The following is a 25,960-nucleotide window of genomic DNA, read 5'->3' on the forward strand; positions in this document are numbered from 1 at the left end:
CATTTGATAAAATGTTGTAATTTTATAAATACGGCCTGAATGTCGTGCCTTACTACTATTCTCTTGTATTTCTCTTCTCATCTTACTCCCTCGTATGTAAAACGAGTTTCTGAATATTGTAATTTGCAGAAGTTGCTGTGGACTAGATGAGAAGGAAGATGGGCCAACTAATGTGGACCGACAGCTTGTGAAACGGTTTACACCTTTAGGTTTCCTTTTGGTTCTCCTATTGGCTTGGGTTGAACCACCATAGTTTATGGGCTATAACTATTGCATTTATTTATTGCTTTATCTATTCATGTATAAGATGCTATGGATGTCTAAAGCAGGCAAATTTGGTAATAATAAACCCCATTAATTGATGAGATCAATTAAAAGATTAAATGGACTGAAGTAGACTATAATTGGTGAGATACAACAACTTTAATAAAATCCCTCCATTAAAATATTAAGTCAACATGGCCCTCAAATTTTTGCCCTCGTTAAGGCCTCGATCAATACTATGTAGGTTCTGCCAAAGCGAAGTACTAGTATTTATCTTGGTTAAATGCAAAGAATAAACAAGTGATATTCGCTGGTTAAAAATTGGTTAATGACTTAACTAGGTTACTCTAATAGGATTAGAAACCTAGAGGCAAGTAATTTGGATAAATCGTAAGATGATTAGAACAAGAGTTGTTCACCAAATTGTATAAGTTACATATGATGTAATTAGCAAGTGTTGCTTACCTAAATAACCATAATCTTGAGAGTAAAGCCAAAGCTGACTTAAGAGAAGGTGAAATATGAATCCTTAACCCACTAGAAATACTTTCAAGAAATTCTTTCCGAAATTAATATATGAGGGTTATTAATTTTGAAATAAAATAGTAGGAACATCATAAAATAAAGTCCTTTTAATGATTGATATAAACTTGGTAAATTTATTCACACGCATATTTTATTGTTGTAGATATTTTGTGGCTGCAAACACTAATACACTCTCATTGTGATCGGTCCTTGAGAAGGACAAATTGAATGATTTGAACTTTCTTGACTGGTTCCGTAACTTGAGGATTGTCCTCAAACAAGAACGGAAATTATATGTCATATGAACCACCCGCTAATGCCTCAAGGGCTGATAGAGATGCTTACAAGAAACATCTTGATGACATGGTAGACGTTCGATGTCTTATTGTTGCTACTATATATCCTGAGCTTCAGAAGCAACATGAGGAAATGGTTGCTTATGATATGATAGAGCACCTAAAAGAACTTTATCAGGGGCAAGCACGGCAAGAGAGGTTCGATATCTCTAAGGCCCTATTCCAATGTAAGCTGGCTAAAGGAAGCCCAGTAGGACCTCATGTCCTTAAGATGATTGGTTATATTGAAAACCTGTCTAAGCTTGGGTTTCCATTGAGCCAAGAGTTGGCCACTGATGTTATTCTGCAATTATTGCCGGATAGCTACAGCCAGTTTGTCCTCAATTTCAATATGAATGAAATTGACAAGACTCTGCCACAGTTGCTCAGTATGTTGCAAACTACTGAAGGCAACATGAAAAAGGTTGTACCCAAGCCCATACTGATGGTCCGTAACAACAAAGGCAAGGGAAAGGCCAAAGTTCAGACAAAGCCCAAGGGCAAAGGTATGCCCAATCCTGGAAAAGGAAATGCTGCATTGAAACCTAAAGGTGGGGTGTCTAAGGAAGGAAACTGTTTTCATTGTGGTGTGACTGGACATTGGAAGCGGAACTGCCCTGTCTATCTTGCGGAAATCAAGAAGGACAAGGCAAACGGAACGTCTGCTTCAATTATTTATGTTATTGATATTAATTTATCAACTACTACTTCTTGGGTCTTAGATACTAGTTGTGGTTCTCATATTTGTACTTCTGTACAAGGACTACAAAGGAGTAGGACTTTGGCTAGAGGAGATGTGGACCTGCGAGTTGGAAATGGAGCAAGAGTTACTGTATTAGCTGTGGGAACATATACTTTATCTTTTCCTAGTGGACTTGATTTATGTTTAGAGGATTGTTATTTTGTGCCTAGTTTGACTAAAAACATTATTTCAATTTCTTGTTTAGACAAAATTGGTTTTGAGATAATTATTAAGAGTAATTGTTGTTCCTTTTATCTCAATAATGTTTTCTATGGTTCGGCACAATTGATTAATGGCCTCTATATTTTAGATCAAATGAATCCCATTTACAACATAAATACTAAAAGATCTAAAATAAATGACTCAAAACAAACTTATCTTTGGCATTGTCGTTTGGGCCACATAAGTAAGAAATGCATATCCAAACTCCGTAAAGATGGTCTCTTGGATTCATTTGTTTTTGAACAATTTGAAGTATGTGAATCTTGCTTATTGGGAAAAATGACAAAATCTCCTTTTACTGGTAAAAGTGAACGAGCTAGTGATTTATTGGGCTTAATACATTCTGATGTATGTGGACCAATAAATACACAGGCCAGAGGTGGATTTCACTACTTCATTACTTTCACTGATGATTTCAGTAGATATGGGTATGTTTATCTCATACGCCATAAGTCTGAGGCCCTTGAAAAGTTCAAGGAATTAAAAAATGAAGTACAAAATCAACTAGGCAAAACTATCAAGAGACTTCGATCTGATCGAGGTGCAGAGTATTTGAGCCTAGAGTTTGATGATCTTTTGAAGGAATGTGGGATTGTCTCACAACTTATTCCTCCTGATACTCCTCAATGGAATAGAGTTTCTGAGAGAAGAAATCGAACTCTGTTAGACATGGTTTGATCCATGATGAGTCATACTGATCTACCGACTTCCTTTTGAGGACATGCACTTGAAACAACTGCTTTCACACTAAATCGTGTTCCATCTAAATCAGTTCAAAAGACGCCATATGAGATGTGGACTGGAAAATGTCTCAGTATGTCTTTTATGAAAATTTGGGGTTGCGAAGCTTATGTTAAACATCAGACATCTACTAAGCTTGAACCCAAATCTGAAAGGTGTATTTCTGTGGGGTATCCGAAAGAAACTAAAGGATACTATTTCTTTAATCCCACTGAGAACAAAATGTTTGTTGCTCAGACTAGTGTCTTCCTAGAAATAGAATTTGTTTCTAGAAAAGGAAGTGGGAGAAAGATTGAACTTGAAGAAATTTGAGAATCACAAGATACCACTGAACTAGAGATAGAACAATAGCAAATTCCACAAGAAATTGAGGAACAAGTAACTGCTGTAGAAACACAACCACCACGCAGATCTTTAAGAGAACGCCATACACCTGAGACATATGGATTTCTCATTACAACGCATGGTGACGTTCTTCTTATAGATCAAGATGAGCCTAGAACTTATCAAAAAGCAGTGACGAGCCCAGACTCTGAGAAATGGCTTGAGGCCATGAGATTTAAGACGGATTCCATGTACGAAAACCAAGTATGACTTTGATTGACCCACCCGAAGAGGTTAAACCCATAGGGCGCAAATGGGTTTTCAAAAAGAAAACCGACATGGATGGTAATGTATAGATATACAAGGGGCGATTAGTCACTAAAGGTTTTCGCCAAATTCATGGTGTTGACTATGATGAAACCTTTTCTCCTGTAGCTATGTTTAAATCCATCAGGATCTTGCTCACCATAGCTGCATTTCATGATTATGAAATCTGGCAGATGGACGTCAAAATAGTTTTCCTTAATGGGAAACTTGAAGAGGATGTGTACATGACATAACCTAAAGGTTTTGTCAATCCAAAGGATGCTAGAAAGATATGTAAGCTACAAAGATCCATTTATGGATTAAAACAAGCTTCTCGAAGTTGGAATCTTCGTTTTAATGATGCAATCAAAGAGTTTAGTTTTATCAAAAATGAAGATGGGCCATGTGTTTACAAGAAAGTTAGTGGGAGCACTATCATACTCTTGGTACTGTATGTGGATGACATACTTATCATGGGAAATGACATACCTACCTTGCAGTCTAGTAAGACTTGGTTAGGAAGTTGTTTTTCTATGAAGAACTTGGGCGAAGCCATTTATATATTAGGAGTCAAGATCTATAGAGATAGATCAAGACGACTACTAGGTCTAAGCCAAAGTACATACATAGATAAAGTATTGAAAAGGTTCAACATGGAAGAATCTAAGAGAGGATTCCTACCTATGAGACATAGTATTTCACTCTCGAAAGAAATGTGTCTTTCAACTCCATAAGAAAGAGAACGCATGAGTAAAATTCCATATGCTTCTGCTATTGGATCTATCATGTATGCCATGTTATATACCCGTCCAGATGTCTCATATGCCTTAAGTATGACGAGCAGGTACCAAGTAGATCCCAGTGAAGGTCACTGGACCACAGTCAAGAATATCCTTAAGTACTTGAGAAGAGCTAAGGATACGTTCCTAATATATGGAGGTGAGGAAGAGTTAAGTGTAAAAGGTTACACTGATGCCAGCTTCCAAACCGACAATGATGATTCTTGATCGCAATCAGGTTTTATGCTTTGCCTTAATGGTGGTGCTGTGAGTTGGAAGAGTTCAAAGCAAAGTACAGTAGCCGATTCTACAACAGAGGCTGAGTATATTGTAGCCAGTGAGGCAGCAAAAGAAGAGGTTTGGATCAATAATTTCATCACTAGACTAAGGGTTGTGCCTAGCATATCAGATGCTATAGAACTCCGATGTGATAACAATGGAGCTATTGTACAAGCTAAAGAACCGAGACCTCACCAGTGATCCAAACATATACTTAGGCGCTACCATCTTATTCGAGAGATTATTGATCGAGGGGATGTAGATATATGCAGAGTACCTACAGATGATAACATTGTTGATCCCTGACCAAGCCTCTAACACAGCAGAAGCATGATCGTCACACTAAGTCACTTGGTATTAGATATATGAGTGATTGGTCTTAGTGCTAGTGGGAGATTGTAAGAGTATGCCCAAAGATCAATCATGAGATGATTGTAATAACATATTTGATTTACCATGTTTATTAATATAAGGCGGTGTCATTATTATTTAAGTTTCTTTTCTGTGTGTATAAATAAACTGTTTTATAATAATGTCCTGAGAATAATATGATTATTCTTAAAAGGTCCTTAGTCAAGTATTATTGTTGACTAGGACAACAATAATGCATTAAGACTAACATGTAGTTGATTGATGATAAAGAGTTGTCATTGATATGGAATGTCTGAATTAATACATGAATATGTGTGTTAGAGAACAACATATTGGACTGACCCACTATTAGTATGTTTCTTGGATTATTATGTAATTGTCACAACATTACTCATAGTGATTAATATGTATATGATCCTCAGACTTGAGATCATCATTAGCCCAACATCGTGAGCTATATATTTTGATACAGTCAAACGTACACCGTAACTGGTTGTTTTATAAAGGCTGATGTTGGATATTCCACAATCTATGTAGAGGGATATGGTTGATCAATATAGGATAAGTCCCTTCTACATAATGGGAGTAATATCTCAGGCCACTTGATTGAGTTAGACTAGAAATGCATGGCCATGCTCAAATAAGTTGATATGAGATGCCATACTTATTTGTGTATCATAGTCTACTCAAGGTATCAAGAAACATGGGATGGACTTTGCAAGTGTTACAATTCCATGACTTGTGTCCATTCTAGAGATAAAGGACTTAAGGATTAATGTATGAAAGATTAATCAGAAAAGGTTATGTCGAATCATGACTTCTTGTAACTTAGGTAGCAATGATGCATTGCTAGATGCCACTCATTGTTTGTAACATTAGAATCGTTCTAGTATTACTGCTAACGTTACAAGAACCTACAGGGTCACACCCTATGGTTGAAATGAATGGAATAAAACACAGTTGGTATTGTGTCTCGTTGCCACATGAATTAAATTAATTATAGAATTAATTTAATTGGGCAATCAAATATCGAACATATTATATGTACAAGGATGTTGTACACATAAAGAGAACATAATTCTATTAATATATGAATTTGGTTCGTATATAAATTTAAATAAACATAGCTATCAAATCTTTATTATAATTAATGTAATTATAATTTTCGGTTAAAACATTATTATATTTATTTTTTAATTATGATTATTATGTTCGGAGTAAAATTTAATAAATTAAGAATTCATTATATACATACCAATTATAAGGGAGTTATATATAGAAAGGGAGAAAAACCCTAAAAAGAGAATATATATACAAACCCGAAGCTTTGCTACTAGGTCGAGTAGCCGTTAAGCAAAATATCTCTGGAAATAGTTTTGGGGATTCCTTCCATTCATTTTCAACTGGGTGGATTACGTAGAGGTCGGGATCATAAAGATTGCGGCTCGAATTCGAAAGTAAAATAGTATTCTCATTGCCAAGGCTTCACTGTCTACTCAAATTGAAGTTTCAGTAATTTCGAAACCTTTCTCACCCCGATTAGTTCCTCGCACATGGATCTATGGTTTGGATCGTCGGAATATATATATTTTTTCTACTGTGCCATGGGGGTACCGGCGTTCCAACATTTATGTGAAATTTTGATAAACATGGGTTGTATGAGATCCATGGAACATTCGGTTAGCTTAGTTTGATTTTAATTGTGTTAATTGTTTAAGTTTCGGGTGTAACACCCCTAACCTGTATCCGTCGTCGAAATAGGGTTACAAGGTATTACCGAACAAATCACATCAATATTACATACTTTAAACATTCATGGTCATAATCATGAAAGCAAAATCATATTGTCCCTTACGAGACTCTTCAAGGCCTCAGAACATTCTTAGAAGTGGTTCGGGACGAAACCGATAACATTTGCAAACTTTGTGAAACTTATAAAAATTTCAAACATTCTAGGGTCACATGCCCGTGTGAACAGGCCGCGTGCCTCACACAGTCACCAGACATGCCCGTGTCACAGACCGTGTGATACATTCTAACTTGCACCACACGACTGAGGACACGCCCGTGTGCCATGGCTGTGGGAAATCTGGAGAGGTTACTGACTTGGGTCACACGGCCGGCCACACGCCCATGTGCCAGCCCGTGTCTCACTCATGGCCAATAGACACGCCCCTGTGTCTAGACCGTGTCAAACCTATAAGTATTTTGACTTAAAATTGAAGTGCTACCCTAGGGGGCACACGACCGTGTAGCATGACCGTGTGTCACACACGGCTGAGACACACGCCCGTGTCTCTTCTCGTGTGGACAAAAATAGGCTATTTGCATAACCATTTTGCCACTCTATTTCACAAGCATACACAAGTATAATTTACATCAATAATTCAACCCAATTGGCAGCCACTTCATAACAATTCATACACATATCATGCCATTTCATCTTCAACCATTTCAGTACTCAATTTAATACCATTTGTACATTCAAACACACACTAACTAGCATGATTCATTCTCGATTACTTACCTATTCAATCATATACCAAAGTGCATATCATACTTCTCAATACAACCTATTTCAATATGTGTTTTTACTACCATCAATCACACACAAAGCTTGACTCATAAATCATCTATTAACCATTCATTTATTAAGTCCAAATTCATGCTTTTCATAAGTAAATACTCAACATATACCAAATAGCCAAATGATCATCTTGAACCATCACCAACCATACCAAATTATGCCATTAAATAAGGCAAATTACACATCAAACATAAGTTATTAATAAGCCCTATAAAATGGCCAAATACATCACCAAAACCTTTATAAAAAAGATTTAAGCCTATACATGCCATATAACCAAGTCACAAGTGTATAAATACCGAAGTCAAAAATCGGATAGTGTGATGTGATCTCCACCGACTTCCAACCCGAGCGAACGTCCAAAACACTATAAAACATAGAAAAATAACACAAAGTAAGCTATAAGGCTTAGTAAGCTCTTATGGTAATAAACTCATATTATTAAATAACTGCATTTAAAACCATTATTCCAAACATGATATAATTCATATGATTGCACCCTTCTATCTCGAATCCATGCGCATAGTTAATCAAGATTTTCATGAGTTTTTTTATTCAAAACACATATGGTTTGAATACTTCTTATCAATTCATTCACATTTTCATATGCATAAGAAATTATATATCTAAACTTTATTCAATTCAATTACCATCACCTTTTCTTTAGCCAAGTGAATTATGTGAAATATCATCAAATAATGGTATTTCGCACACTATGTGCCATATGTATATTTAGTTAAAACAACTATAACTCATATCTTACATATCATTCAATTCATACCTCATTATAGCCAAATAAACACATTTTTGGCATGGAACATACTTATACATAAATCATTCTCATTTCATATACATGATACACTAAAAACTTACCAAATTACCTTCATTTGATTATCATATAAGTTTTGTACGAACCTGTATCACTTAATTCAATTGTACTTTCCTTCTCGTCCTGACTATGTCCATTGAACCATTCAGAATCATTAAGGATACTCAAAAATCACATAAAGCTCATACAATGCCATATCCCAGATATGGTCTTATATCTTATCACATATTGATGCCACTGCCCCAGACAGGGTCTTACACGAAATCATATAGCGATTCTAATGTCCCAGACATGGCCTTACATGTAATCACAATACAATGTCAATGTACCAGACATGGTCTTACATGTAATCACATCTCGGTAATCCCAATGTCATGACATTTGTATCCTATATTATTCCTAAGGTTCGTACGAGACTTTCGGATGTCATAACTTCATCGATTCTTGTTCGTATTTACTCGTTGAACATTCGTAACAATTCAATGATAATGAAAAATATATAATTCAATAGTAAATAAGCATTTATAACATAATTTAAATACGTTTATTAGCATACGAACTTACCTCGTTTGCTGTAATGACGAATTAAATCAACTAATCTGATACTTTGTTTTCCCCCATTCTAGATCTGAATCTCATTTTTCCCCATCTATCTAATAACAAAATTTACTTATTTTATCATTAATTCATTCAATTTAACACAATTTAATTTTTTGGCAAAATTACACTTTTGCCCCTATTATTCCACATTTTTGCAATTTAGTCCTTAACACATAAAATATAAAATTCATGAAATTTAAATAATTCCATGCTTAGCCGAATATTACCCAATTATATATCAGCCCATATTTTCACTTTATTCGTACTTTTAACCACATAATTTCATAATTTCACAAATTAGTCTATAATTTGCATTTTTACTCAAAATCACTTTGTAAAATATGTAAAACTATCATCTAACTTCCATATTTCATCATCAATCATCAAAAATCATGAATATTCATAAATTGCATCTAAAAAAATCTTTAACAATTTCGAAAATGGAGATACGGGCTAGCTAGATTAAGCTGCAACGAGCTCAAAAACGTAGAAATCATTAAAAATCGAGTAAAAACCGTACCTTGATTAGGCTTACAAGTGACTGAATGTTTTTCCCAAAAAATGGCTGATTTTATTTCTCATATTCGGCTAAGATGATGAATGAAGAGGAAAAATGTGTTTGTTTTATTTTAATTATAACATAATAACTAAATTACAAAATTAACCTTTAATAACATCATAAATTTCAACAATACCAAGCCATAGAATTCCACCATCAACATTTATGGGATAATTACCACTTAAAGACTCCCACTATTTAATATCATAGCCATTTAATACCTTTAACTTATAGAATTCAATTTTTTACGCTTTATGTGATTTAGTCTTTTTTACCAAATTAACCATTCAAACTGTAAAATTTCTTTATGAAATTTTCACAAGAACATTATATCATATTGAAAACCTTATTGAAATGATAAAATAAATATTTTGACTCTGGATTGTGGTTCCGAAGCCACTGTTCCGATTTGACCCAAAAACGAGCTGTTACATCAGGTTTAAAGACTAAATTGAATAAAAGGTAAAAGTTTAGGGTAAAAATATAAATGTTGATTAATAGATTAATTATGTGAATTTTAATATTTAAAAGTATTTGAATTGGATAATTAAATTAAATTATTATATAGATAGATCAAGAAATGGGTCAATCGATAGAGAAATGCAAAAAAGGAAAAAATTGATGATTAGTCCTTGGAGTTGTGTTTGCTGCAGAATCTATTTGGGTAAGTTTCTACTGATGTATTGGTTATAATTTAATATTAATGTTATTATTTGTACATATATACAAATTGAGTTATCATTATAGTAAATAATTTGATCTATAAAAAGTATAAATGAATTATCTGAAAAGATTTTGATCGATTGAGTAAAAGTTTCATACGTGAGATTTCTATCTGAATATCTGTTCTGGACTGAACTCTTGCATGTTTTATGGACTCAGGTTAACATGAGACTCGGATTTAGCCTAGATTAGCTATCCGTTGTTGTTTAATATGTGTACCTAACTCTGCCCAAGCTAGTTTATCTGTGTTGTTATTGGTTTAACTCGGAAGGGTAACCTGACGCAACTATTTTGTATCTATTAGCTCTTATGAGTATTATATGTTTCTGGACTTATGTACTCAGTACTTTTACAAATATCCATTGGAATAATAAAAGTTATTTGATACGGAATTGTTCCAACGAAGTATAATAAGTTATGAATTCTGAATATTCGTATGTTTAAACATTACTGACTTTGAATATTTGAACCATGTTATAACAAGGTTGAAGTTCAATTGATTATATGCTCATAGCTACTTAATGAACATAGTAAGTAGTGACAATATATACGAAACAATTATATGGAAGTAGATATTGAATGGAGAGATTTAAATGAATTATTGAAACGAATTGTGATATAAAATGATTATGTGTTATAAATGCAAATGAATTGGTAAAACGAAACGTTTAGATGAAACAGTTATACAAAATGGTGATATGAAAAGGTTATATGGAATGATTACATGAAATGAATATGTGAAATGGTTATTTGAAAATATATCTATGAATTGGGACATTAAATATAGATATTTGAAATGAAATGTGAAGGTTAAATGCATATGTGATGGTTAGTTATATACCAAATGTGTTATTCATGTATAAGTTTGATATCGTGATTAAGTTATATTTTTTACATATGAACTCACTAATCTTGTGAGACTTGTGATCTGTGTAACACCCCATACTCGTAACCCACGCTGGAGCGGAATACAAGACGTTACCTAATTCGATCTTATGTACATAAACATTCCCCAAGTCATCAAGACTTGGTCCACTTAAGAACTTTTCAATTTCTACTTTAAACTTCTTATTAGGGGCCTATGAGTCCCAAATTGACCATTGAAAACTATTTGGCATCAAACTGGGTCCTTAAACCATCTATAGAAAATTTGGCTCTAGAACAGGGCACACTAGTGTAGAAGGGCAACACGCCCGTGTGGCCATTAATTCTAAATACACACCTACAGGGATTTTTGCACGGCCTGGAAAACACCCGTGTCCTTCACACGGCCATGACACGCTCGTGTCCTAGCCCATGTGCAAAAACATGGACATTCTGTTTCTAATGTCAGCATCCCCAACATGTCACACGGCCAAGAGACACGCCCATGTGCTAGGTTGTGTTCCCCACATGACTGAGACACACGGCCGTAACTCTGCCCGTGTGTTTACTATCATGCATACTGACTTGGAATTTTTACATGCAGGGGACACACGACCGGACCACACGCCCATAAGACAGACCGTGTGTCACATACGGCTTAGACACATGCCTGTGTGTCTACCCGTATGGACAATATAAGGCTATTTACCAAGCCTTTTAGCCACCCTTATTTACACAACCTACTCAATGACAACCAAACCAATATAAGGCTATCTCATACAACCAAATCAGCCACAATAAATAACATTCCATTTGTGCATTTTACTCATCCATGAAAGTAACATCTTTGCATATAAATCAAAATGAATAATAGCCATCATTAAAGGCTTAATACAAAATGAAGGGTTTCCAACCCAAGCCAACACATTTGGCCAGTTCTCAATGACACAAAAATTAGTAAAGTCTAAGCCCTATACATGCCATATTCAAAAATATAAATCAAACTATACTAAAAACTTCAATTGATAGTGTGATCGATATCTCTGACTTCCTTTGGTCCTTGAGCTAAATAGACGACACTATAAGAAAATGAAAAAGGAGAGGGAGTAAGCATAAAGCTTAGTAAGTTGCACATAAATAACTATACAACATAACTTTATCATCTATCAACAAGCATCATAATACACAAGTGGCATAAGCAAAACTTACTCATCAATATTCAATACACCTCATATAGCATATATTGAGCTCACATTTCATACATATCATATAGGTACCTATACCACTCACAACACGGTTATACTTTCCTTGTTAACTTGAAATCATACTTTCACCGTTGAACCATTTGGAACACTATTAGATATTCATTAAGCCTCAAATATGGGGTAAGGTGTCGATGCCATGTCCCAGACATGGTCTTACATAGGCTCTAGCATATCTGTGCCGATGCCATGTCCCAGACATGTCTTACACTAACACATCTCGTAGCCAATCATGTCCCAAACATGTCATACAATGACTTACGTCTCGAGGCTGATGCATGTCCCAGACATGTCTTACACTAGCACTCATCTCAATGCCGATGTCATGTCCTAGACATGGTCTTATACTGGCTCTCATAAGGTGGCCGATGCATGTCCCAAACATGTCTTACACTAGCTCACACAAGTGACCCAGACGTCATGGCATGAATATCCGATTTATTTCCTAAGGTTCATTTGGACTATACCGACTATTTCTATTCTCATCATATTCTCTCATTTCCACAATCAATCAATTCATGCTATAATAAATTTCAATGCAATTCAAACGCATATATTATCAATGCAGTTGTATTATTTACATACAACTTACCACGGATTACAAAATGTGGCGACTAGTCAATTTAGTCGCTTTACATGGCTTTCCCCCGGTCTAGGTTCAGATTCGGTATTTCTTGATCTATAATAAAAAAATGCACTTATTTAGTCCCTTTATCAATCTAGGCACTCTACAATTCATAATTGGGTAATATGACCAATTTGCCCCTAGACTTTTGCAAAATGACCATTTTACCCCTAAGCCCGAAAATCGATTTTTATCAAATTTCTTCGTATCTTAACCCTAACCGAACCCTTTTTACTCTTATAGAAACTCCAAATTCCCACTATTTCATATACTTAACATCTATTTTACAACTTATGCAATATAGTCATTTTAGGTGTTTTCATGTTAACACCTTTCACAAAAATTGTTCATAATACACCCATGACTTATTTTCTTCCATAAAAACTCAGAAAACATTACAAAACCTTTCATGGAAAAACCCTACACTCTTAATCATTTTGCAAAATAGTACCCTTATTTGAAAGCTCACGCTTCAAGGGTCTCAAAAGTACAAAAATATTCAACAAAGGGTTAGAAAATCACTTACTTGTGAAGGCTTAAAGTTTGCTGAAATTTTTAAGCTTTCAAACCCTTAACAATGGCTGAAAAATTGGTGGAAATGAAGAGAGAATGAAAGAAAAAGATGGTAGCTAGGCGTAGGTATTATTTTATCACATAATATGACATCACTTACCTAACATTTTGACCATTCACTCTTCCTTATCTCATGGCCGGCCAAGCTCTTTTAAAAGGGTCTAATTGCCCTTTAAAATCCCCAAAAATTTATTCTCTATCTATTTGACACTTTTAGCTAACAAATTAGGACTTTTGTACTTTATGCTATTTAGTCCTTTTACGCAATTGGACTCATAAACATTAAAATTACTTCACCAAAATTTTCATGCACTATTAAAAACATGTTAAAGTATCAAAAATAATTATAACATAATTTATTCAACTCAGGATTTGTGATCTCGAGAACACTATTCTGACTAGACCCTAAATCGTGTTGTTACATTTCTCCCCCCTTAGGGATTTTTATCCCCAAAAATCTTACCGGTGAATAAGTTCGGGTACTGATATCTCATTGTCTCCTCGGGTTCCCATGTGACTTCCTTGACTCCATGTATATGCCACAAGACTTTCACGAGTGCAATACTCTTATTTCTTAACTATTTGACTTCTCGAGCCAATATCTTGACTGGCTCTTCACCATAAGTCATGTCCGAATGAATCTCAACCTCTGTCGGCGCAATCACGTACGAAGGGTCTGATCTATATTGGCATAGCATGGACACATGAAATACGTCGTGAATCTTTTCCAATTCTGGTGGCAAATCCAATCGATAGGCAACTAGTCATACTATCTCGATAACCTCATAAGGTCCTATGAAACGAGGACTCAACTTGCCTCTTCTACCAAATCTGAGGACTTTCGTCCACGGAGATACTTCCAAAAACACCTTATCACCGACTTGAAGCTCAATTTCCTTTCGTTTCAAATCTGCGTAGGATTTCTGTCTATCCAAGGCGACCTTCAAACAGTCATGAATCACTTTAATTTCTCTTCAATATCTTTGATTAAATCGACCCCGTGAATCTCGCCCTCTCTCAGCTCAGTCCAATATAAAGGCGTTCGACACTTTCGCCCATACAAAGCCTCATAAGGTGTCATTTTCGGACTTGTTTGATAACTGTTGTTGTAGGCGAATTCAACCAACGGCAAGTACCTTTCCCAACTGCCTCGAAACTTGAGAACACAACACCGCAACATGTCTTCTAAAATCTAAATCACTCTTTCCATCTGACCGTCGGTTTGCAGGTGAAATGTCGTGCTAAAACTCAACTTTGTACCTAAAGCCTCTTGTAACTTTTTCCAAAACCTCGAGGTAAATCTCAGGTCCCTATCTAAAACAATCAAAAAGGGTACCCCGTGTAGTCTCACTATCTCGAAAACACACAATTCAACCAATCTCTCAAGGGAGTAGTCGGTACGCACTGGTATAAAATGCATCGACTTTGTTAGCCTATCTACAATAACCCAAACAGCATCCTTTTTCTTTAGGGTTAATGGCAAACCCGTCACAAAATCTATAGTAATCTGATCCCACTTCTACTCGGGGACTGTGATAGGCTGAAGTAGACCCGAAGGTACCTAGTGTTCAGCCTTCACTTGCTGACACATAAGACACTTGGAAATGAACTCTGAAATTTCTCTTTTCATCCTCGACCACCAATACATTTTTTTCACGTCGTTGTACATTTTTACATTGCCCGGGTGGGCGGACAAACAACCACTATGTGCCTCTCACAGAATCTTCTGAATAAGTCCATTGTTCTTGGGTACACAAACTCTATCTCTAAACATTATACACCCCTCGGTACTAATATGAAATTCAGATTCCTTTCTCGTCTCGCACTGAGCCATCTTTGCTTGTAACTCTTTATCACCTTTCTGAGCTTCACAGATCTCTTGAAGAAATATCGGTCTAGCTCTCAACTCTGCTAGAATTGAACCATCATTAGATACAGTCAACTTAGGATTTATGGCTTTCAAGGCAAACAATGATCTTCTACTCAAAGCGTCAGCGACTACATTCGCCTTTCCTGGGTGATAATCAATTAGCAGCTCATAATCCTTTATTAGCTCTAGTCATCTTCGTTGCCGTAGATTCAACTCCTTCTGAGTCATCAAATACTTGAGACTTTTATGATCAGTGAAAACTCGACATTTCTTGCCATACAAATGGTGTCTCCAAATCTTTAATGTGAACACTATAGCTGTTAGTTCTAAGTCGTGGGTTGGGTAATCTCTCTCGTGTGGCTTTAGATGTCTTGAGGCATAGGCTATAACCTTGCCTTCTTGCATGAGCACACACCCCAAACCATTCAACAAGGTGTCGCTATATATCACAAACTCCTTACCCGACCTGGTTGTACTAACACTAGGGCTTTGGTCAACAAAGCCTTTAATTCCTTGAAACTCTGTTGGCACTTTCTGTCCATTCGAACTTGACCTCTTTTTGCAGTAGTCTCGTCATCGAAGTAGCTATCATAAAAAATCCGTTTATAAACTGCCTATAGTATCCAGCCAAACCCTAAAAGCTTAGGACCTGAGTCATATTCTTTAGCGAATTCCATTCAACAATAGCCAATATTTTGCTTGGGTCTACTCTAATCCCTTCTACTCTAATCCCGTCACCCGGCACAATATGTCCTAGAAATCCAACCTCCTTAAGCCAGAATTCACTCTTACTGAACTTGGCGTACAACTATTTGTCCCTCAGGGTCCGTAATACAGTTCTCAAATGCTTCGCATGCTCACTCTCATCACGCGAGTAAATCAGTATGTCGTCGATAAAGACTACCATGAACTTATCTAGATACGGCCAAAAAATGAGGTTCATCAAATCCAAAAACACTGCCGAGGCATTAGTCAACCAAAGGGCATGACGAGGAACTCATAATGCCCGTATCTTGTCTGAAACGCAGTCTTCGGTACATCTTGCTCTTTCACCCTTAACTGGTAGTATCCTGACCTTAGGTCAATCTTGGAAAATACAGTGGATCCCTTTAACTGATCAAACAAGTCATCGATCCTTGGAAAAGGAAACTTGTTCTTCACCGTTACCTTATTGAGCTGTCTATAGTCGATACATAACCTCATTGACCCATCTTTCTTTTTCACAAAGAGCACCAGAGCACCCCATGGGGAAAAGCTCGGTCTCGCAAAGCCTTTCTCAGTTAACTCTTGTAGTTGAGTTTTCAACTCCTTTAACTCCGTAGGATCCATCTTATACGGAGCAGACGAGATGGGTGTCGTATCGAGGACCAACTCGATTCCAAACTCAATTTCCCTCACTAGAGGTAATCCAGGTAATTCCTCCGGAAACACGTCTGTAAACTCACAAACCATTGGTACTGATTCTATCTTCAATTCAGATGCTTGAGTATTAAGTACAAAAGTGAGATAAGCCTCATACACTTTCCTCAAATATTTCTCAACAGTCAAAGATGATACTATTACAGGCAAATTATCCGACTCATCTGGTCCAACTTGAACAATATTCCCGTCTTTACATTTCAACTCAATCACTTTTCTCCCACAATCCACTACAACACTATGAGAAGTCAACCAATCCATCCCAAAGGTTACATCAAATTCATTAAATGGCAATAACATCAAGTTAGCTGGAAAACAATAATATCTAATTATCAAAGGATAATTTCTACATACTTGGTCCACTAGCTGCCTAAAGGGTTGGATACTTTTACCACAAACTCAGTGGACTCTACTATCATGTTCATACGAGGTACTAATTTCATATAATTATAAGAGTGAGTAGTCCTTGCAGGCGCTCTGCCCTCGGACCTTACTACCGTATCTCTTGGCATACCTCTGCTAGTAGCCCCGCTTCCAGAGTTCTTTTGTGGTCTACTCCTCAATGGAGCACTACTTGCCTTCACTTCTTATTTTCTCTCTCTTTCTTCCATTTCGGGATAGTCTCGGATGAAGTGGTCTAGTGACCCACATTTGAAGTACCCTCTTTATTTATCTCGGCACTCGTCAAAATGGCGTCTACCACATTGCGAACATTCTGGCCTATTTGGTCGAGCACTGCCGACACTCGCGACAGAAGTGGTCTAGGCTCTAGAAGTTGTGCTCTGCTAGTTCTTGTTTCTATTCGAAAACCCAATTCAAGCATTCGATCGAGTAGTGAATTCCTTCGATCTCTTAGATGAGGACTAATGTGACTTCCCCATCTGTCTCTTCTTTAAATATCGTGACTCAAAAGCCGATTTCCTCCTCTCTTTTACTAGCTCCTCTGCCTTGCATGCTCTCTTAACGAGTACTACAAATTCTCTTAGTTCTAGGATGCCAAAAAATACTCGGATATCTTCATTAAGACTATCTTCGAACCTCTTACACATAGTGGCTTCTGTAGATACGCACTCCCCCGCATACTTACTGAGCCTCACAAATTCACATTCATAATTCGTCACTGACATTCGGCCTTGCTTTAGCTCTAGAAATTCCTTCCTCTTTTGATCTATGAACCTTTGGCTAATATACTTTTTTCGAAATTCTTCCTGAAAGAATTCACAAGTGATCCTCTCTCTTGGTACAACGGACACGAGAGTATTCCACCACTGATAAGTCGAACCCCGTAGGAGTGACACTGCACACTTCACGCACTCTTCAGGTGTGCATGATAGCTCATCGAAAACCCTAATTGTATTCTCCAACCAAAACTCTGCCCTTTCTGGGTTATCATCTATACTAGCCCGAAATTCCTCGGCCTCTTGCTTCCGAATCTTATCCATTAGAGGTGTTTCCCTCCTAATCATCTCTGCGCCTTGTGGAGCTACCGGGGCATACTGAAGAATCGGAGGAGGTGGGAGAGGTGGAGTGTTCGAATTCACACGAATGAACTCCGTGTACCAAGCGTCCATCATTCAGAGATAGGCTTCTCTAGCCCATTCGTCTTGGCCCATAGTCACGAGCTCACTCCCAACTAGCGCGGTCCCTTCAACTGAAAATCGTCCGTCATAGCTCTATCAGGATCCATTTACTATATAAAAAAATACAATTTATAATTGTCAGAAGTCGTCACACTATCAATATACAGTTATGGCATGTATAGCTAGACTCGTACTCTTACTAGGTTAGTCCTAGAACCGACTAAACCATAGCTCTGATACCACTAAATATAACACCCATACTCGTAACCCACGCCGGAGGGGAATACGAGGCATTACCTAATTCGATCTTATGTACATAAACATTCCCCAAGTCGTCAAGACTTGGTCCACTAAAGAACTTTTTAGTTTCTACTTTAAACTTCTTATTATGGGCCTACGAGCCCCAAATCAACCATTGAAAACTATTTGTGATCAACTCGGGTCCTTAAACCATCCATAGAAATTTTGGCTCTAGAATAGGGTACACGCCAGTGTAGAAGGGCAACACTCCCGTGTGGCCATTAATTTTAAATACACATCTATAAGGGTTTTCACAAGGCCTAGTACATGCCCGTGTCCCTGGCCCGTGTGAAAAAACATGGACATTCTGTTACTGATGTCAGCATCCCCAAAATGTCACATGGCCAAGGCACACGCCCATGTGCTAGGTTGTGTTCCCTACACGACTGAGACACACAGCCGTGTCTCTGCCCGTGTGTTTACTATCATGCATACTGACTTGGAATTTTTACGTGCAAGGGACACACGACCGGTCCACACGCCCATAGGATAGACTGTGTGTCACACACGGCTTAGACACACACTCGTGTGTCTACCCGTGTGGACAATATAAGGCTATTTACCAAGCTTTTTAGCCACCCTTATTTACACAACCTGCTCAATGGCAACCAAACCAATATAAGGCTATCTCATACAACCAAATCAGCCACAATAAATAACATTCCATTTGTGTATTTTAGTCATCCATGAAAATAACATCTTTGCATATAAATCAAAATGAATAATAGCCATCATTAAAGGCTTAATACAAAATGAAACGTATCCAACCCAAGCCCTTTACATGCCATATTCAAAAATATAAATCAAACTATACCGAAATTTCGATTGATAATGTGATCGATATCTCTGGCTTCTTTTGGTCCTTCAGCTAAATAGGCGGGCACTACAAGAAAATGAAAAAGGAGAAGGAGTAAACATAAAGCTTAATAAGTTGCACATAAATAAATATACAACATAACTTTATCATCCATCAACAAGCATCATAATACACAAGTGGCATAAGCAAAACTTACTCATCAATATTCAATACACCTCTTATAGCATATATTGAGCTCACATTTCATACATATCATATAGGTACATGTACCACTCACAACACGATTATATTTTCTTTGTTAACTTGAAATCATACTTTCACCGTTGAACCATTTGGAACACTATCAGATATTCATTAAGCCTCAAATATGGGGTAAAGTACCGATACCATGTCCCAGACATGGTCTTACACAGGCTCTAGCATATTTGTGTCGATACCATGTTCCAGACATGATCTTACACTGACACATCTCATAGCTAATGCATGTCCCAAACATGTCTTACACTGACTTACGTCTCGAGGCCGATGTATGTCCCAAACATGTCTTACACTAGCACTCGTCTCAATGCCGATGCCATGTCCCAGACATGGTCTTACACTGGCTCTCATAAGGTGGCCGATGCATGTCCCAGACATGGTCTTACACTAGCTCACACAAGTGACCCAAACGTCATGGCATGAATATTCGATTTATTTCCTAAGGTTCATTTGGACTATACCGACGATTTCTATTCTTATCATATTCTCTCATTTCCACAATCAATCAATTCATGCGATAATAAATTTCAATGCAATTCAAAAGCATATATTGTCAATGCAATTGTATTATTTACATACAACTTACCATAGATTACAAAATGTGGCGACTAGTCGATTTAGTCGCTTTGCTTGGCTTTCTCCCGATCTAGGTTCAGATTCGGTATTTTTTGATCTATAATAATAAAATGCACTTATTTAGTCACTTTATCAATCTAGGCACTGTACAATTCATAATTGGGTAATATGACCAATTCATCCCTAGACTTTTGTAAAATGACCATTTTACCCCTAATCCTGAAAATCAATTTTTATCGAATTTCTTCTCATCTTAAGCTTAGCTGAACCCTTTTTACTCTTATAGCAACTCCAAATTCTCACTATTTCACATACTTAACATCTATTTTACAACTTATGCAATATAGTCCTTTTAGGTGTTTTCATGTTAACACCTTTCACAAAAATTGTTCATAATACACCCAAGACTCATTTTCTTCCATAAAAACTCAGAAAACATTACAAACCCTTTCATGTAAAAACCCTACACTCTTAATGTGACAGCCCTAATGTGACCTTAGTCGGGAAGTGGTTTCGAGACCACAAAACTGAGTCATAAAAATAATTAACTGTCATATTTTATGCTTATTATATGTATATATGCATGTGTGAAAAATTTCATATTTGAATTTTGTTAATTGTAGGTGAATTTTAGTAAATAGGACTTATGTGAGAAAATTTAGAAATGTGCTAGGCAAATGTAAAGTGGCCTATTAATGCATGTTATAGAAATGATGGGTTTGCATGTCAAATTACCCAAAATTTGAGCTAGTGGTCGGCCATGCTATGGGTCATAGCATATTATAAACATGGTGTGTTAATGTTTCATGTGGGAAAGAATAAAATAAAAGAGTTAGTAATAAAATAAGGGATGAAGGGTGATGAAAACAAAGAAAAGAAAAAAATGTTCATCCTTTAACATCTTTGGCGAAAATTCTAAGGAGAAAGGAAGAAGAAAGGTTGAAGAGGTTCGGCCATGCATGTAACTAGGCTAAGGTATGTTTGATGTTGCTCCATGAGATTCATGCATATTTTTAGTTGTTAGCTTGAGTTCTACCTAGCCCATGGTTTAAATCTTTGCTATGTGAGGGAGATGATACTCGGCCATAGGTGTTGTCTTCTTGGTTGGTGTTTGATGTTGTGTTGATGAGGTATGAAGATGATAGAGTTTGAGTGCTCAACAAAAGGATTGGATGTGAGTGTGTGTGAGAATTTGAAAAGGTAGGTCTTAGCAACTTCATGAAGCATTCGGCCATGGTAGGAAGTAGAAGAGAAATATAGTTGTTGTTCATGTTAGATGAAGTAGAGAAGTTGTGTGCTAAGGCCGAATGTGACTTTGAATATTATTGAGTAATGTATGTGTTTTGAATTGATGGAATGGAGAGGATGCTTTAATTTTGTTATGAACAATTATATGTTAAATTAAGGGTTGCTAAGTTAGCTATTAAGGTGAAGTGCAAATGTTAGTATTTGATTACTAGTGTATATATGTGTTTTAGCTTAGCTTTGAACTCAAACAAAATGGTAATTAGTCAATACAAGTGACCATATTTGTAGAATGTATTAAGTATACAATCGGCCTCACCATAGACATGCATATTCGCCACATGAATGAATACATAGATTGATGTTGTATGCTCGCTATAGGTAAGCATATTGATGGCTTTATCTTGACTTAGAAAATCGGCTAGAGGAGAATATTGGCTAATATGTTGAATTTGATTCATGATTTCATACATATATGGCTCTAATGCCTAATATGCATGGGCTAAGTACCTTGAATTTCTCCTTGATGTTCAAAATGATTAAATCAATTTATTTGTTAAATTAAGCTCAAGAGCAAAGGGGAACTAAATCCGACAAAGGAAAGGAAAAGGTGATCGAATAGACGTTGAAATCGTTCGACAACATCCGAGGTAAGTTTTCGAGTAATGGAACTTAGATTATGATTCGATTAGGTCATGACATATAAGTATGACAAATAAACGGTGATATAATGATTCTACTTGAATTATATATTGAGGTGATTAGTTTATACCTATGACGGTAGCCGAATGTGTATAGAGATCATGTTATAAAGCCAATCAAAATCGTGCTCTTTGTATGTGGCTATTGAGCCAAAATTAGTAAGTGTGATAAGTGTCTTGTGTTTGAGCTTTGGTAATGAAAATGAAATATGGATGTGTCATGATTTATTGATATATGTGCATGGTTATTCAATGATATCCGGCTAAGTCCCAAGGCTTTTATGCTAGTGACTATATCCGGACTAAGATCCGAAGGCATTTGTGCGAAGTTGCTATATCCGGCTAAGACCAAGGCATTTGTGCTAGCGACTATATCCGGCTAAGTCCCAAGGCATTTATGCTAGTAACCATATTCGGGCTAAGACCCGAAGGCCTTGTGCGAGTGGTTATGTCCGGCTAAATCCCGAAGATACTTGGGTTTGGGAATGAGCGATCTTGCTGTAATAATTTCAATTAATACGCTCGTAAAATCCCAACGATGAGGTATGTTTCGTATATGCATTGGAATAATTGATTCCTTCTAAATAGTATTCGCTCAATCGATTGACAAGCTTCCGGCTTTTAGTCAAGTTGATTCCTTATGTATGAATATAAGGGTTGGAAATGTGAAGTAGGTATGATTGTGAGAATATGTGTATATGAAATTATTCGTTTAGTTGTATGAATTCTATACTTCAGTTGTGCATGATTTCATTACTCAAAACTTACTAAGCATTAAATGCTTATTCCGTTTCTTTGATTCTCTGTTTTATAGATTTTGGTTCGTCAGCTATCGGACTCGGGATTGTCAAAGTCGAAGTCGTCCACACTATCAAAGCCCTTTTGGTACTCTTTTAGTTGAACTCTGCTAATGGCATGTATAGGACTGCCCTTTTGTTATTAGTCAAGTACTTTGGTGTTGTATATATTTGGATAGCCATGCGAAAATGGCTTATATATTTTGAGCATAGTGTTATAATCATTTTGTATGTATATGGTTATTGAGAGGTGTGGATATGCTTGCAATGATTGGCCATTGGAATGGTTAATCATGATCATATTTTGTGCTATATATGCTAAAGGGCTAGTTGAATCATAGAAACTATGAAATAGGTAAAGTCTACCTTAAAGGCAGATGCTGACAGCAGCAGTGATGTAAATTTGAAAAATCATTAAAAATAGTAGAAATGGAATTAAATATTGAATAAATTATGTAGTCGAACCTTGATGAATCTACTTTCATATGGAAGAAACGAAAACGATCATATGAGTCGTATTTTAAGAGATATTTAAGTTTTTGTGGAATAGGGCCAGAGCGATTTCTGGATCCCCTGATCTGACTTTGGAAATTCACTATAAATTAACCAGAGATAATTAGAAGTCATGCCATATATGTATAGATTTCTTTTTGAGTCTAGTTTCATTAGAAACAAACGGCATAAATATTGAAGCCCTGTACAGGGAGATATATAAGTCGTAATACATGAAGGTCAGAGCAGTCAAACCCTGAAATAGGGGAGACTTTAACTAATAAACTGTACTAATTGGCCTGATCAAAAATTCTAGAAAAAAATTTGTAGATGGATATATGAGTCTAGTTTCAGGAAAAATTTACGGAATCAGTTTTCGAGCTTCGGAACTCGAGATATGATTTTTAAAGTGACTGTGATGCAGTTAGCTAACTTGTCTGGAAATAAAAAAAAAATGAACTGTGTAAGTCAATGAAATAAGTCCATAAATACCTCGTGTTCGACTCCGGCAACGGTCTCGGGTACGGGGCGTTACACTTAATCATTTTGCAAAATAGTACCCTCATTTGAAAGTTCATGCTTCAAGGGTCTCAAAAGTACAAAAATATTCAATAAAGGGTTGGAAAATCACTTACTTGGTGAAGGCTTAAAGTTTGCTGAAATTTTTAAGCTTTCAAACCCTTAACAATGGCTGAAAAATTGGTGGAAATGAAGAGAGAATGAAAGAAAAAGATGGTAGCTAGGCTTAGGTACTATTTTATCACATAATATGACATCACTTACCTAACATTTTGACCATTCACTCTTCCTTGTCTCATGACCGGCCAAGCTCTTTTAAAAGGGTCTAATTGTCCTTTAAAGACCCCCAAATTTTATTCTCTAGCTATTTGACACCTTTAGCTATCAAATTAGGACTTTTGCATTTTACACGATTTAGTCCTTTTACGCAATTGGACTCACAAACGTTAAAATTACTTCACCAAATTTTTCATGCACTATTAAAAACATGCTAAAATATCAAAATAATTATAAAATAATTTATTCGACTCCGAATTTTTGATCCCAAGACCACTATTCTGACTAGGCCCTAAATCGGGCTATTACAATGTGTATAGGTAATTAACGAACTCGTGATCCTGATATTGAATTATCTTTTAAAATGTTTAATATTTCATCCTTTACAGTAAGTTGAAGTTTAAGTTTATTACAAACTTACTAAGCTTTACGTAAGCTTACATTGTGTCGACTTTTCTTCCTTGTAGATCGTCGAATTCACACTATCAATTGGATTGCTTTTGGAGATCACACTATCCGACAATTTATTTGGCAACTAATTGTTTATTTTGGTCCAGTTATAAATGACATGTAAATTGGATGTTGTTTTTAGGTGTTATAAGCATTATGGATATGTTTTGTATTAATTGAAGTATGAGATGTGTTATTCTGGTGTGTAATGGCAATGATATGTCTATATTAGTGTTTTTGACAATATGTTATATGCCTTATAAAAAAAAGGTTAAGGTATTACCGAATTTTTACTTTTAGGTTTGGTATAACCAAAGTATAAGTGTAAATTTCATGTTCTTGAGATGCTTGGATACATGTTTTGTGATTTAGTAAATGATATATGTGAATTGGATTTTAAATGTTTGAATTGTGGTACTAATGAGTGTACATTGGCTAGACACATAGGTTGAATGATTTTTGTATGTTTTAAGCTTAGTTGAATGTGTTTTAAACATGTGAAAGTGATTAGAAATGGGTTGGCTTGGTGTCTAGGAATTGGTTGAGGAATTGGCTTACATTAGGGGTCATTTTGGAAGCACACGACCGTATGCCACACACGGTTATGTGTCTTTTTAATTTTAATGTGAAAGTTTTTCCACACTGCATCAATGAGTTATACGGTCTAGAGACACGGGCATGTGAGTAGCCACACAGCCTTGTTTGAGGCCACATGAGCTGACCTTTGTCACACGGTCTAACCACACGGCCGTATGACCCCTATTTTCAATTTTTTTTTCACAGTGTTCTGTTTTGTATCAATTAATCCTTATTTGTTTCCAAATTGTTTCTAAAGTCTCATAGGCTCGATTTACTGCTGTTTTTGTATGAATGCTATGATTATTGATTGGACATTGATGTATAATATTTAAATTAATTTTTAAATTGTGTTTATATTAATCGTCATAATAACCTGTGACTCTATTCCGGTAACATGGATGAATTAGGGGTGTTACAAATATATACTCACGAAATCTTCATATACAATCATTTAAATCTTCATATACAATCATTTAAACTTACGCCAATTTTTCAAAATATTAGGTTCCGCCTTTTTATGCAAATTCACCATTTTGTTGCCTTTGAATTACAAAGGGTCAGCACCTATAG

The 25,960-nt window shown here is 36.2% G+C and overlaps 1 protein-coding gene across 1 annotated transcript; it reads left to right on the plus strand.

Annotated features, from left to right (window-relative positions):
• Positions 1-4,205: 4,205 nt before the first annotated feature.
• Positions 4,206-4,718, plus strand: LOC128286807 (secreted RxLR effector protein 161-like). The gene is made up of 2 exons (XM_053024524.1): positions 4,206-4,398; positions 4,477-4,718. Exons 1-2 carry the CDS (start codon positions 4,206-4,208, stop codon positions 4,716-4,718), a joined length of 435 nt encoding a protein of 144 aa, XP_052880484.1.
• The last annotated feature ends 21,242 nt before the right edge of the window (positions 4,719-25,960 follow it).

Source organism: Gossypium arboreum, chromosome 13, assembly GCF_025698485.1.
Source record: "Gossypium arboreum isolate Shixiya-1 chromosome 13, ASM2569848v2, whole genome shotgun sequence".
NCBI classification, from domain to species: domain Eukaryota; kingdom Viridiplantae; phylum Streptophyta; class Magnoliopsida; order Malvales; family Malvaceae; genus Gossypium; species Gossypium arboreum.